Genomic DNA, 15,118 nt, shown 5'->3' on the forward strand with positions numbered 1-15,118 from the left:
CAATAAAAACTGAGGTACTCAGGATGTTAAATCCCTGATAAGACAGGCAATGTTGTGGTACAACCAGGGCACAGAGTATGCACGCTGCCCTCTTGTCATCCGTCCAACTCTGCTCATATTAAGCCACTAAGTAACTCCAGGAGGCTAACTCCTACAGAAAGACTGCACACAGATACAACTTGAAATGAATTTGACCTTGGTGTACATTACCCACTATCTCCACTTAACTTCTCCAGAAAAGAGGGGGCCTGGGGTTCATGCCTACCTGAAAGCTCCAACCCTGCCCCTCAGTCTGGGAGCCTGAAATCCTAATCCCATCTCTACAGGGACAGGCTGTCATTATTTACTGGTGACGGAAATGCACTCTACCTAGGCTCAGAGGCCACTTGTGTTATATTATTACTTAATGGCTTTGTTCGCACACAACGTTAACCCATAGTTTACTTAACCCATGGTTTGTTGCCCTACTCAGGGCTTGTCTGGTAGACAATAGAACAAAACATGGGTTGTTTTCTCAATCCCAGGGTTCTTTGTTTCCCTCCTCCTTTGCCCGCTACCTCCAGATATTCCTAATGGCTTTTCAGCACTGTACTACTGGCAAGTAGGGCAGCTGAGTTATTTTTACCACTCTTGCCTGTCACTTTGGAACCTGGTGAAACAACTCATGAACAACCCACGATTCTGGGTTCACATGTACTGACAACCCATGGTTTAAAGAACCCAGAATTCACAACAAACCATGGGTTCTCTTTCTGGCTTATTCGTAATTAACAAACTGCGTGTGGCTGGGTTCACACATCACAACAACCCAGAATTCAATAATCCATACCATGGGTTAGCATTATGTGCAAACTGGCCCTGTTCATATGTAATGACAGCAAATCATGGATTAATTAATTCACCCTCAATTTACCACGGTGCATGCCCAGCACATGCCGCTGCCATTTTGAATATGTATCCTCCAATTGGCCCAATCAGGAGTTTGGACACCTTGGACTGGTTTGGACGCAATGACATCCCAAAGTATGGGTTGAGTATGGGTTGAATATGGGTTGTCATTGAATTGTGGGTTGTTGTTGAATCATGGGTTGTTAATCATGAACAACCCAGGAAGAAAACCAACCCATGGTTTGCTGTTGGGCTGTGAACTCTGGATTGTTTGGGATTAACAATCCATAGTTAACACATAGTGCAGAGTTTGCATCTAATGACAACCCACAATTGAACATCAACTCACAATTCAATGACAACCCATACTCAACGCATACTCTGGGTTGTCCTTACATGTGAACCAGGTCTATGGGTTAATTATGGGTTAAACAACCCAGCTGAACAACTAATTCGGATGGTTCTCACGATCGAACAGCCCACCATGGCTTATTTAAGCCATGGCAGGCTGTGGTATGTGCTGGTGGCCATTTTGAATATTCAAGCCACGACAACAGCTTGTCGTGTCATCCAAATCTGGGGACCATGGATTAGGAGAGGGTTAAACAACCCATGCATAACCCATGGTCTCTGGGTTTGGATGACACAACAAGCCACAGTGGCGGCTTGAATATTCAAAAACCACCCAGCACGTGCCAGCATACACTGTGGTTCACCATGTATTAAACAAGCCGTGGTGGGCAGCAGTGATTGTATGAACTGGGTCACTGTAGGTTAACTTTGGGTTGTTTAACCCACAATTAACCCAGTGCCCAAGTTCGTCACAGAGCAACCTCTGATTGGGCTGATTGAAGGTTGCATATTCAGGATGGTGGCAGCACACACCTCCATGCAAACCAGTCAGTATCTCCCAGGAGTCCATTCTGGCAAAGGATACAAGGTTTGGGGCTGACTAAACAAAGCATTGACTCTGCAGTGGTCCTACTGACCCTAAATAGGCCAGCTCCTGAGTAAATGGGTTCTGTGCATAGCATAGCGGCCCAAAACCAGACCAGTAGCAATTCATTCAATGACTCTGGAGCCTTTAGGGGACTCAGAGCTGAGGCCTTGACTCAGAGTCCTGGAGATCTAATTTGACAGTATTTGAATGACAAGTTTGTTTGCTTTTCCAATGTGTCTACTGATCTACTTTTCTTTCAAAGGTGCCATCTGTTGTCTCCTCTCTCTCTCTCTCTCTCTCTCTGCTTACCCTGGGCTTCGAGATTAATTCTCAACACCTGGCCAGTTTTAACTCGCTGAGTCTATTATCAGATTAAGGCCAGAAGAGAATCAGTTCCAGAGCAAGCCACCACCTACTGCCAAAGACGTCTTTGGGCAGAGAAGTGGACACAGCAGAGGACATCATCTCACCAACTCAGGCAGATGTATCTCTAAAACACAGTGGAGCTTTGGAGGGGGAAACCTTTCAACAGAGGTAGGTTTACTTCCGTTCATGGGATGGGATATTTTGTACTGGAAAGTGTCCCTCGAATTTGTGGTCGGTTATCCTGAACACATTTACTTGGAAGAAAGTCGGAGGGAGCAATCCTATGGCAGCTAGACAGTGGCTAGACAGCCATAGGATATGCCATTTTCCAGGAACCGACCTCGGAGCCCGCATTCCGAGGTCGGTTCCTGGAGAACCGACCTCCCCCCACTTCCGTGCTGCCTCGGCGGCAGCACAGAACAACCTGGTCCTCCGCGCTCGCAAGAGGAGCGCGGAGCGGCAGGAAAGGGGCGTGGCCGGGGGTGTTCCGGGGCAGGGAGGGCGTAGCTGCGTGTACAACACATCCCATGTGTCATACAGCAGCCTCCTGCCCCGCTCCGTCCTCGTGGCTAGACAGCTGCAATTGGCTGTCTACCCAAAAAAAAACAGGGCAGGAGAAACGCGGAGGGAACGATCCCCTCCATGCTTCTCCTGCCCTGCTTTGGATAGGTGGTCGCCTCCAAGTTCGGAGGCAGCCGCCTATCTCGATAGGATTGCGCCCTTCATTTATTTCAAAGGAACAGGTTAAGCCATATTTAGGATTACAGCCTTTTACCCCCAAACCACTAGCTGCAATCTGCAGGCGGACACAGGTTTCTTTCTTCACTCATACTTGGGCTGGGAGAAAAAAAGATGATCTAAAAGAGAACTGAAAGCTGTATGACAGACGCTTTCCATGCAGGAGGTCCTAGGTTTGATCCCTGGCTTCTCCAGGTAGGCCTGGGAAAGAATCCCAGGTGCTCCACCATAGAGCCATGCCCCTTCCCCCTACAACAGCCCACAGTTTAAAAACCTTGCTGCACTGTTCAGACACCACGCCCTGCCTTAATCTATCCCTCTCCCCACTGGTGCTGCCTGATGCAGGTTGCTTCTCCCTGTTTTACTGGAACTCTCAGGCATTATTGCTGCCCCAGCCAAAAGTTAATTTAGCTGCTCCCGGGCATCTCCTTTGATGATGCAGGGGCAGGTTGTGTTGCTGCGCCTCAAGTGAGACACACCTACCATGGATTCTGTCACCCCAAGGCTCGAGGGCAAGGAGAGGATTATGTTACTCTTCTGTGGTTCCTCTAGGGTAGCCTGTTGCATCTTGAATTCTTACACATAAACCCCAGACAGCTGCCTGCATTGTCTATTGGGTTGGCGTAGTCCTGGCTGAAAGTGTAGAAAATTTCCCTGGGAAAGACAGGCACCTTGGGTTGGATCCAGGACCTGCCTGCCGCAAGAGAGAGGGACCTTCTGCAAGAGGAAGGTCTCTGTCCACGTAAGGTCTTCCCAAGCAATTTTTGAGGATCCCCCCTCCCCCGACACACACACTATAGCTCACCCCATTCATCAAGGTCTTCCGATTCTCTGTGTAGCATTTTCAGGGGGCTGGAGGGACAGCTGTGGGAAGGAGGGAACAGGGAAGTCCTGTTCCATCATCGCAGTTGATTCCACATAAATCTGAATCCAACCCCTTGTTCCCAAGACCTCCCCACCCATTTAGTTTGCTCCTGCTGGAAAGCTCATCATGGTCCCCATCAGTCATGCAGATCTGCCAGGAGTAGCAATGGTCTGAACCTCCCCACCTCTCTCATAGGACCATTGAAAGCTGCCTTGTACTGAGTCTGATCATGGTCTGTCTAGCCCAGTATTGTCAAGACTGACTGGCAGTGACTCGCCAGGGTTTCAGGAAGGAACTTTTCCAGTCCTGCCTGGAAATACCAGGGATTGAACCTGGGACCTTTTGCAAACCATGTGCTCTACCACTGAGCTGCAGCTCTTCTTCTAGACTGTAGGCATTAGAAGCACACCAACGGAACTTACTCCCTATCTAGTTGGGACACATACTTCATCTGGTTCAAAACAGATTATTTATATTTCTCTGCCTGGTAAAGGTCTAACTAGAGAGTCTGCAAACTTTAAAACACGCACCCCAAAAGCACCCTCAGGAGACTGAAATCTTCAGCAGAGAGGCTGCTTAACTTTTTTTTTTCTCTAGCTGTTTTTTCCACTCAAAACTCCCCACCCTTAGTGGCTTTTCCTTCTACAAGGGAAAAGATATGGATACATGTTTCTCTTTATCTCTTTTAAATGTTGAGGTTTTGTTGCTGCGTTTAAAACAATGCTTTTTAATGTGGTATTATTATTGGTTTTATTGGTTTTGCTTTTATTATGTATGTTACCTTGAGAGCTTCAGCTATTAGGCGACTCCAAAACAGAATGAATGAATGAATGAATGAATAAAACATCTTTGCACTGCCAAGGGGGGATTTTTGCAGTTGTGGGAGGAGATTTTGAGCAGGAAAATGGTCTCTTCCTCTTCACTACCATTGGTTCTTCACTCAAGATTGCAGCCTCCTGGCCCTGCTTTTGGAAAAAAGCCATGGGAAAAAGACATACCATGTATAACGGCCCTAAGGCATGAATAAGACACCCAAAGTGAAGGTTTGCATCCATTCAAAACTGGACAAAGGTTCAGAATGGTAGTTTTTGAATTTTGAAAAAATATTAAAGATGCACATTTGCACGTTGATTTTGAGAGGGGTTTTTTTTTAAAAAAAAACAAAACCATTGACCACCAGATCTTAAGGTCCACTTATAAACTTTAAGGCAATAATGTTAAAAGTGTTTTAAACCAATCAGCTTGAAAACATCCATCATTAGCAATGATGCCATTGGGCATTGGGAGAGCCAGTGCGGTGTAGTGGCGAGAGTGTTGGACTAGGAGCCGGGAGATCCGGGTTCTAGTCCCCACTTAGCCATGGAAGCTCGCCGGGTGACTGTGGGCCAGTCACAGACTCTCAGCCCAACCCACCTCACAGGGTTAGTGTTGTGCAAATAAAATGGAGAGGAGGAGGATTATGTATGCCGCCTTGGGTTCCTTAAGGAGGAAAAAAGGCGGGATATAAATGAAATAAATAAATAAATATGCAATTAAGAGAAACCTTCCAAGTAGGGGAATACAAGTGGGACCAGCAACAAAATGTTTTTGGTCTCTCTCTCTCTCTCTCTCTCTCTCTCTCTTTCTCTCGATATATATATATTTGGTGTGTGTTTGGTGTGTACATACACACACACACACCATATATATGTGGTATTTTAGTCTTTTTTATCTTTTATTGTTCACCACTCCAGTATCTGCTTAGATATTGAGTGGTATATAAATATTGTAAGTAAGTAAGTAAATAAATGTATGTATGTATGTATGTATGTATGTTGTGGTCTGGAGTCCTCCTGATCAGGGTTCCAGCCAGCTGCCTTCTTCCAGGATACTCCATTCTCTCCACCACCACCACCTGCCACCCTGGACAGTCAGCAGTCCAAGTCCACTGAGCATGCTCAGTCCTCATTGGGTGTTTTTTCTCCCCCTAAAGATTTTAGTAAACCTTGGCAGTCCCCTCAGCGTGCCGATACCTCCCTCTTTTGTGTTGGTGATGCCACTTTAGCTACAGATGGGTCGGCACTTAACCCCCAAACATCACTTATAAAGGGAATGATCACTGTGAATTTTTGCAAGCACCTTTTTGACATTCCCAGTGTAAGGCTAAAGTCCTCTATGGGGAGCTCTCATGCCGATAGGCCCCCGACACACTCCATCTTATTGAGGAAGAAAAAGAAGAGGAAGAAGAAGTATTTTATGTTAACAGCACTTTGACCTAGAGATGCTTTTAGGGTGGGGTATTGTTTCACTTGAGGTCAAGAAATGGAAACTTCACAACTCCGGAAGTCACATTCTGCAAATTCGCTTTGAACAGTTTTGAACATTTATGTGTTGGACTATCATGTCAAATGAGATCCTGCCAAATTAGTTTCTAGTTCAAGCGGTGTTTTCCATGTTGGCTTGTCTGACGAGAAACCCCTGCCCATCTGCTATGAAGCCTCTGCTTGTTGCCAGAGCATGGGATTGAACACAGTGCATTTCAATGGGCAGGGGGGATGTGGGGCAGGTGCTAAGGGAGAAATATTAGGGCTCACTCTTTTCCCTCCCTGTATGTGCCAGCCCCACATCCACCCTGCCCCCTGAAACCCAGAGGCAGAGATATGGTCATGTGGACCAATCAAAAACTCTTCCTGGTATAAAAGGGGCAGGATGGATGTGGGGTAGCAAAAGTAAGACTGGTGTAGTTCCATCCCACTGAAATGCATTGTGTTGCTATTAATAGACACTGAGGGCTTAAGCCCATAATAGAAGAAGGGAGGGAGAGAAGGCAGCGCTCAGTCTGCATTCCCTCCCATGACCACCAGGGGCACTGTAGCTAAGTTCCATACATCACCCCAAGGGGGAGTCCTTCTCATTAGGCCTGTGTCACAAAATGGCTGACCCTACATGAAATGGCAGCCATGTTTTGGACTTCCGAATGCACAGGCCTACTTTTTCCCTCTTTCTCCCTTCTACTCCTGGCTTTCATGCAACTAACATCTTATCCAGCAGGGTGGTCATTTACCTAATATTAAGAAGGAGGAAATGAATCACAAAAAAAGATGACAAAAGAGGATACCAATTTGCATAACATTTACACATGCTAATGTATGTGTAGACATTGCAAATTTAAAAAGAATGACTAGAATTGAAATAGAAATGCAATACATCTCACCATAGTGAATAAGACTGACCAGGTGACCTGTGTGCTTGCTCAGTCTGCTGTCCAGGTGCTAATTCTTGGCTCTCATTCATTCCCGCTCTCCATTCTCATGGTTCTTTGGCTTTGAACCATACTTTGACTGAACAACCTTTCAAATAGGTGACACCTTCAGATAGAAGACTGTCCTCTGGCAGTTCTTAAAATATAGGATTCTCTTCTGTAAAGTAGGACACCTGGCCACCCTACCAGAGCCCATCAGTGCTGGCTCCAGGTTTTTGAGGGCCCTTGGCCAAGACACCCTCAGTGGGGACCTTCTTTGGTGACTTTGCCTTCTCACCACCATTGGCACCAGCTCCGATTACTTCTTACCCTCTTTCTTACCATTGCTACCACCTGTGTGCTTGACAAGCAGAGAGCCGGCGAGAAGTAGCCAGTGACATCTACTGCTCCTCCTTCTCACCACCGCCATTGTCTGAGCCAGACTGAGTGGCAGGTGAAAAAGCCCATTGCGAGCACGAAGAGGAGGAGCAACTCCAAAGGGCTCTTGTCAGCATATTCCTGATGGAGTGTGGACCCCCAGCAGGTGCCCAACCATGCCTACCCTTGATATCAGCCCTGCTTCCTACTCTTGCAAATAATTCAAAAATGTCATATTCACAATCCTGAATGTAAGTGCAAGCAGTAGACATTTTCAGAGAAATGTTTGCAAATTAACGAAAATTGCGATGATGTTTAAAAAAACCGATTTTTCAAAAATGCACATTTTTCTGTGAGTCAATGGATGGAAAGTGTGCAATTTTGAAAAATATGGACACAAATGCCATTCGAAATGCACACTTTCCCTGTTCGAACAAGCTCCCAAATAGATTGCAAACTAAAATGAGAGCAAGGCAAAACAAGCTTGAAACTCCATTTTGAAGAATTTTGGCGAGCTCAAAAATTGCTGGTTCTTCCATCCCTACCACTACTCCATCTCCTCTTTCAAACTCTTCTAATTACGTATGGTCCTTCTCCCCTGAAACATCTTCCTTATATATAGAAGCTCCTGACTCCACCCAGACTCTCCATCTGTCTCTGGCCTCCGGAACCTTGCCTAGTTTCCCCTACATTATGCCCCTATGGCTGTTCCAGGCCGTGCCTTCCTCTTCATTCAGTCCTTGCTGTTGCCACAGAGGCACTTTTGCTTGTAGAAACTTTTAAGTTGCATGTAGATTGCTAGTGTGGGTTTATGTTTGCATTACAGGGCAAGATGGCCCAGGATATGACCGAGAAAGAGCTCAGAAAGATGGAACTGGACCAACTGAAAAAGGAAGTGAAGCTTGAAAGACAAATGGTAACAATTTCCAAACACTCTAGTACAAAATTGTAAAGGATTGACTTTCCCCTGGCCAACCAGTGGGGGTACCAGTGCAATCAAGCTTTTCCAGTTATGCAGAACAAATTCTCCGGTGGAATGGAGAGGCATTTCATCTTTGGCTAGAATAAAATACAAAGGGCATAATCCCCTGGGAAGCTCTCTTGCACAAGGCCTACTGAAATGAATGGGAGCCATGTGTCAGGGTTGGATCGCAGCCCACAGAGCCCCAAAGCAGTTCTAATTCTGAGGAAGAGACAGAAACCGTGGGAGAGGAACCCGCGCGCTGTTCAGAGGCGCCGCCGGAGGGAAAGCCCCTCCCTGCTCACATTCCTGAGAGTGGTAGCAACCCTGGCAGGCAGGGGGAGGGACAACTGGAGCTTCGGGATGCTAGGCGCCAGCACAGGGACAAGCGGGAGATGGAGGGCGCCGAGAGGAGGCACTCAGCCCACTTGATGCGACGTCAACAGCTGCGCCCCGATGCCCCACGGGAAAAGGGTGGACTTTTGCCTCCTAGCCCTTAAGCTCAGAGGCTTCCTGCCTTTACCTCCAAACGGAGATCAACTGATTCACTAAGGCTAGAAACCCCAAGTAGGCCGCTCTCTTAAGTTTCCCTCATTAGGCTCATGCAATTAGCATCTGTAAGCGTCATTAGGATGAATGGAAATAATGCCTTGGAAAAGAGCCCTATTGTCTGTGTGTTGATTCTGGCTACTTGAGGATTTCAGAAGGCAGCAAGGGCGCTCCTGACACCATGTGAGAATACCACATGGGGAGAGCAATCCTATGCCCCCCCCAGACATTGTCTGGGGGGGCCATAGGATAGTTCAGGTTTCTGGATCTGAGGTCAGAGACAGCGCTCTGACATTGGACCCAGGAGTCCGAGTTCCCCTCCCCCGTCCCTGCCCCCTCCCCCTTGCAGCCAGTGCAGAGAGAACTGCAAGGGCTGCCTCTCCAAGGACGCAAAGGTGACCTCAGAGAGGAGGGAAAGGGGGCGGTTCTGTGGGTGGGGAGGGGACTCAGGAAGTGGGGATACAAGTTATCCCCAGCCCTCCCCAGCCTCTGTCCCTCCCCCTCCACAGAGCCCTAGCTAGTTGGCAAAAACTCCTGTCCAGCAAAAATGCAGAGCAGGAGAAGTGCTGAGGCGAAGTTCACCTCTGCGCTCCTCCCACACAGAATAAGACGCCCATCAGCCTCCAAGTTCGGAGGCTGACAGGCATCCCGATAGGATTGCACCCTGTGTTATGCAGCTCCCCTGCATCAAAATATGCCCCACAAGAGATCTTCCTGGTGAATTATGCCCAGCGCTATTTACCACTATAAAGATGTTTGGTTGTTGCAACCATACAGCTGCTTGCACAACCCTTCAGCATTTCAAACACAAAGTACAAGGCAGATAAAAATAACATAAATGTGGATTTTTGCAAGCACATTCTAGCTAGGAGAATTTTCTGTAGAACCCCCACCCCGCAGATGTATTTGGAACTCCATACCTGGCTATACAAAAAACAAAGAGTTTGAAATTAAGGCTCCCAGTTTCTCTATGGCCAGGAGGAGCAGTTTGTGGCCCTCCCAACGTTTTGGCCTACAAATCCCATCAGCCCTAGCCAGCATAGCCAATGGTGAGGGATGATGGAAATTGTAGAACATCTGGAGGGCCACAAGATGCCCACCCCTGCAAAGACAGCCTTCCCCAGCCTGGTCCCCTCTTGGCTGGGGATGATGGGAGTTGCAGTTTAATACATCTGGAGGGCAGCAGTGGGGAAGGCTGCTCCAATGGAGTGAGCCTGTATTGGAACCCTCAGGGTTAGTTATTGCTTTAGTAGTGGCCCAATTAGAGATGTGAAGGTCTGGGGAAAAAATTGAAAAAATTGGGGAGAAAACAGTTGTTTTCCGTTTTTCCCCTGAGGACCATGTTTGTTTTTTCCCCCCAAAATGGAAAAATTGAACAGCTTTGGATTATGAAATATTTTCTTTTAGAATTTAAGGCAAAGTGTTTATATATTGCTACCCAGCCTTTACTCCCCCCAAAATGATTCCTAAAACTTTGTAATAAAAACACTTTTACAGAAAGACTAGAGATGTAAAATGTCTGGAAATAATGAAGCCATGGGGGAACATTTTTTAATCCTCTCTGTAAGATTCCCAGCATAGTTAGTTCTTTCATTCCTTACTGAAATTAATAATTAAAAGTATATTTTACTGATAGACATTCATGCTCAGTTTCCCAACATGTGAGTTGGGAAACTGAATTCCTACTGTGCATTCTTGTCAGCTTGGGTTTTGTGCTATAGAGTCCTGTGTTTCTGATGCTGTAGCAGTCATTTAATGTTCTAGTCTATTCAGATGATAATTACAAATTTCCTAACTGAGTTTACTTTTAAAAGTTTCAAAATATAATGATACTTTTATGACCAAACTAAGTCCTACATAAGATCGCTTTAGGAACAGAAAGGCTGCTTTATGTTCCTAAAGCAGCCCTCCCCAACCTGGTGCGCTCTGGATTACAGTGCCCAGCACTCCTGACCATTGGCCATGCTGCCTGACGCTGATGGGAACTGAAGTCCAAAATATCTGGAGGGCACCACTATGGGAAAGGCTGTCTTAAAGCAACAAAGCGACTTTAGATCTGTAATGAGCACTAAAAATAAGTACTGCTTATTTTTCAAACATTTCCATTTTTTCCAGGAAAAAAACAGCTTTTTTTCCATGGCCTCAAAATTTCTAGATTTACATCTCTAGGCCCAATGCTAGCCAGTTTACTCAGAAATTAGTCCCATTTATTTCGAGTGTGCAGAAACCCCAGAGACAGCCCTATCTACCATGATGAGGCAAGGCAATGCAGCTTCTGTTTATGTACCAGTTAAGATGACAGAGTGGGAGACAGAGAGATTGACCTTTCTGGCACAATCTGAGGGGATCTGATCACAATCTGAGCATATCTCCTGCACACTCTCAAGTGAAATGAATGAGAGCTGTGCAAGAGCAGCTCCTGTTTGTTTCAAAGAGCTTGCTCTCTTGTCAGGAGAGCTATGCAGTGGATTGTACCCCATGTTAATTCACTGGCAGAGCGGTGCGATTTGGATTTTCTACCTCAAGAATCAAAACGTCTTGAGCCATCCCTCAAAAAAAAACAATAGAGTAACAACACCTTTCCCTCCTGCCCCTCACACAGGTCTCCAAGACAGCAAAAGAACTTGCGGATTATATGGAATCCATGGCTGCAGAAGACCCCCTCATAAAAGGTATTCCAGAAGACAAGAACCCATTCAAGGAGAAAGGAGGTTGTATAATCAGCTGACCCTGGCTCCACCGAGAGAAGATCTTTGTTGCCCACCTTCTACAATACCAGGACTGTAGACATTTTGTTTCCCTATCTAGTGTAACTGAGTATAAATGATCATCTCTGGGGGCTGGCGGAACTGGGACTCCTTGGCTGGAAAATAATGGGGAAACGAATGGGAAGGGAATTGGAAAAGAGGTCTCCACCAAGATAAACAGAAAAAAGGATCGTCTCCATTTTAGGACTTCCAAGTCCAGTTCCTATTTTGTAAATATACTGCAGTCTTCCCAAAGAAGTCTGGGGTTTAACTGCTGGTTAAAAAGAAAAAAAAAGTAGACTTTTGAGTTTGATTGGGTTGTGTGTGTGCATGTTTTGAAAGCAGGCACTATCCTAAAATAGAAGAGAGGTAGAAAAGGACTAATAATTGTGTAGGGTATTTCTTTTTTTAAGAGGCAGGTATCTTTAACAGCAGGTGTGGGCAACCTTTTTTCTGTAGAGGACTACATGCTTTTAGGGGGTAACCTGTTGGGGACCATATGCAAGTGGTGAGTAGGACTAGAGCCAAAAAGTGGGCAAGGTAACCCCCTTCTCTCTCTGCCACTCCCTTCTCTCTCTCTCCGCCCTTTCCTCTCTTCTCTCTCTGCTACCCACCCTCTCTCTTCCAACCCCTTTTCTGTCTCTTTCTGCCACCCCCGCTCTCTGCCACCCCCCCTCTCTCTGCCAACCCCTTTTCTCTCTCTCTTTCTGCCACCCCTCCCTCTACCACCCCCTTTCTCTGTGTGTCTTTCTGCCACCCCCACTCTCTTTCTGCCACCCCCACTCTCTTGGCCGCTCCCTTTTCCTTCTCTGCTACCCCATTTTCTTTCCCTTTCGTTCTTTTCCTCCCCATCTAGTGGACTGCTGTGGAAGGCAGGGTGAGATTAAAGTATTTGTAGGCCTTAGGCACTCTCATAAACATAGGCCCCCAAGATAGATCTATAGATAAATATTTACATTGTATAAGTCCCATAACCATAGATTTATACACAGGGGCAGTGTGTGTGTTACCTTGAGTTAGTGGGGCACAGCCCTGGGAAGATTCTAGCCCCCACAATATCCACAGAGATCCCCAAAACAATAGGCCAGAGTCCTCAAATACTCCCTGCATTTATATCTTTTCATGAAAACGTACCAGGGCTTTTCTGTCCTTCTCCTGACCTGTGCTGTTACCACCAATTGCTCTTACATAGCAGACCTAGGTGGATCCACAGTTGGCTACAGAATCGGACTCAAAGAGTGCTTACCAATGGGACCTTCTCAAACTGGGGAGAGGTAACGAGTGGGGTACCGCAGGGCTCAGTCCTGGGCCCAGTGCTCTTCAACATTTTTATTAATGACTTGGAGGAGGAGGTGCAGGGAATGCTGATCAGATTTGCAGATGACACACAATTGGGCGGGATAGCTAATACCCTGGAAGACAGAAACGAAATTCAAAGTGATCTTGATAGGCTGGAGCGCTGGGCAGAAAACAACTGAATGACATTTAATTGGGATAAATGCCAACTTCTGCACCTAGGAAAAAGAAACCAAGTGCATAGTTACAAGATGGGGGATACGTGGCTCAACAACACGACAAGCGAGAAGGATCTTGGAATTCTTGTCGATCACAAGTGGAATATGAGCCAACAATGTGATGTGGCTGCAAAAAAGGCCAGTGCTATTTTGGACTGCATTAATAGAAGCATAGCTTCCAAATCCCGGGAAGTACTAGTTCCCCTCCACTCAGCACTGGTTAGGCCTCAAATGGAGTACTGTGTCCAGTTCTGGGCACCACACTTTAAGAAGGATGCAGACAAACTGGAGAGGGTTCAGAGGAGGGCAACCAAGATGATCAGGGGACTGGAAACAAAGCCCTATGAAGAGAGACTGAAAGAACTGGGCATGTTTAACCTTGAGAAGAGAAGACTGAGGGGAGATATGATAGCACTCTTCAAGTACTTGGAAGGTTGTCACAGAGAGGAAGGCCAGGATCTCTTCTTGGTCATCCCAGAGTGCAGGACACGGAATAATGGGCTCAAGTGACAGGAAGCCAGATTCCGGCTGAACATCAGGACAAACTTCCTGACTGTTAGAGCAATACGACAATGAAACCAGCTACCTAGGGAGGTGGTGGGCTCTCCCACACTGGAGGCGTTCAAGACGAGGCTGGATAGCCATCTGTCAGGGATGCTCTGACTTGGATCCCTGGATTGAGCAGGGGGTTGAACTCAATAGCCTTGTAGGCCCCTTCCAACCCTACTATTCTATGATTCTATGATTCTATGACCTAATCAGAAAAATTGCTATGGTGGCCCAGAGAGATCCTATACCTTATCTCCAGGAGGGGGAGAAATTGCCAGAGAGTTTTCCTCTTTTTTCATATCAATTTTCAATAGGTTTGGAAGACTGACTAATTAGGACAAGACATATGGCTACACCCACCCTTAACAAAAATGAGCATGGCTGTGCTCTGAAAGTCTTGCCTAGCAATTAGCCAGTGGGAATGCTACTGCAAAAGAACTGACACCATCCAACTACAAGGAGATTACACAATGCAAATGACTGAGAACTTTTTCTTTTATGATGTTGGAATGGATAATACTGACTCAGGTTTGAGTGACAGCGACAAATTCTGCACACAGTCCTTCTATCTTATAATGGATAAATGTATCATTGAGACGGGCAGCCAGCAAGCAGCATACGCTACACTCAGTGAAAGGTTTCATTTTCTTGTGGATAGGTGTATGTCCAGTGATGAAGTGGCTTGTAGAGCAAGGGCATTTAGACACTTATCCATCCAATCTTGAACATGCGTTCACAGATGAATTTCTATTATATGTATGCAGACAGCAAATCTGTAGCAGAAATTATCATTGCACAAATAGCAAGTTTTCCAGATGGTAACATTGCTGTTAGAATGTATCTTGTCATTTTGGGAACAAGTTGTGAAAGCGAGCGCTCTTTTTCAAAGCTGAAATGTATAACGAACTGTCTTCGGTCACTATTCGATAGAAAATACCATCTTCTCTTGCACTGCTCTCAACTGAGAATGAGCTCCCCCACCACCACGCCCAAAAAAATGAAATGTGAAGATGTAATTGGTGATTTTACTAACAAAAAGAGATGCAAAGTTAATGTTTAATTTACCTTTACTTAAGACTTATTATACTCGTATGAGTAAACTGCTAAATCAAACAATAATTTGGTTTAATTGAATTGAACCTTTTCGTAGCACCTTGGGGGGTTTGTAGGCCCTAGGCAGTATGCCCACTGTGCCTAATGCATAATCCAGCTGTGGCTGGAAGGGACAGATTATTCTCACAACAGCTCTGAAATTAACGCTTGCAGAGGGCTTTTGAAATTAGTCCCTGGGCCACAGGTTTGCTCACCCGTTTTACAGGTTTAAAAATCCACCTCTGTGACCTAAGATAGTTTCATGGTTTATGCTGATTTATTGATTGATGGTTCTTGTTGTACCAGACATT

The 15,118-nt window shown here is 46.0% G+C and overlaps 1 protein-coding gene across 1 annotated transcript; it reads left to right on the forward strand.

The window, feature by feature from the left end:
• The first annotated feature begins 8,227 nt into the window (after positions 1–8,227).
• Positions 8,228–12,992, forward strand: GNGT2 (G protein subunit gamma transducin 2). The gene is made up of 2 exons (XM_084808271.1): positions 8,228–8,311; positions 11,508–12,992. The coding sequence occupies exons 1-2, from the start codon at positions 8,228–8,230 to the stop codon at positions 11,631–11,633; spliced, it is 210 nt and encodes a 69-aa protein (XP_084664397.1). The 3' UTR covers positions 11,634–12,992.
• The last annotated feature ends 2,126 nt before the right edge of the window (positions 12,993–15,118 follow it).

The sequence above is a fragment of the Heloderma suspectum genome, chromosome 6, assembly GCF_057233095.1.
Source record: "Heloderma suspectum isolate Gila_16-S chromosome 6, 16-S_ref, whole genome shotgun sequence".
In the NCBI taxonomy this organism is placed as follows: Eukaryota; Metazoa; Chordata; class Lepidosauria; order Squamata; family Helodermatidae; genus Heloderma; species Heloderma suspectum.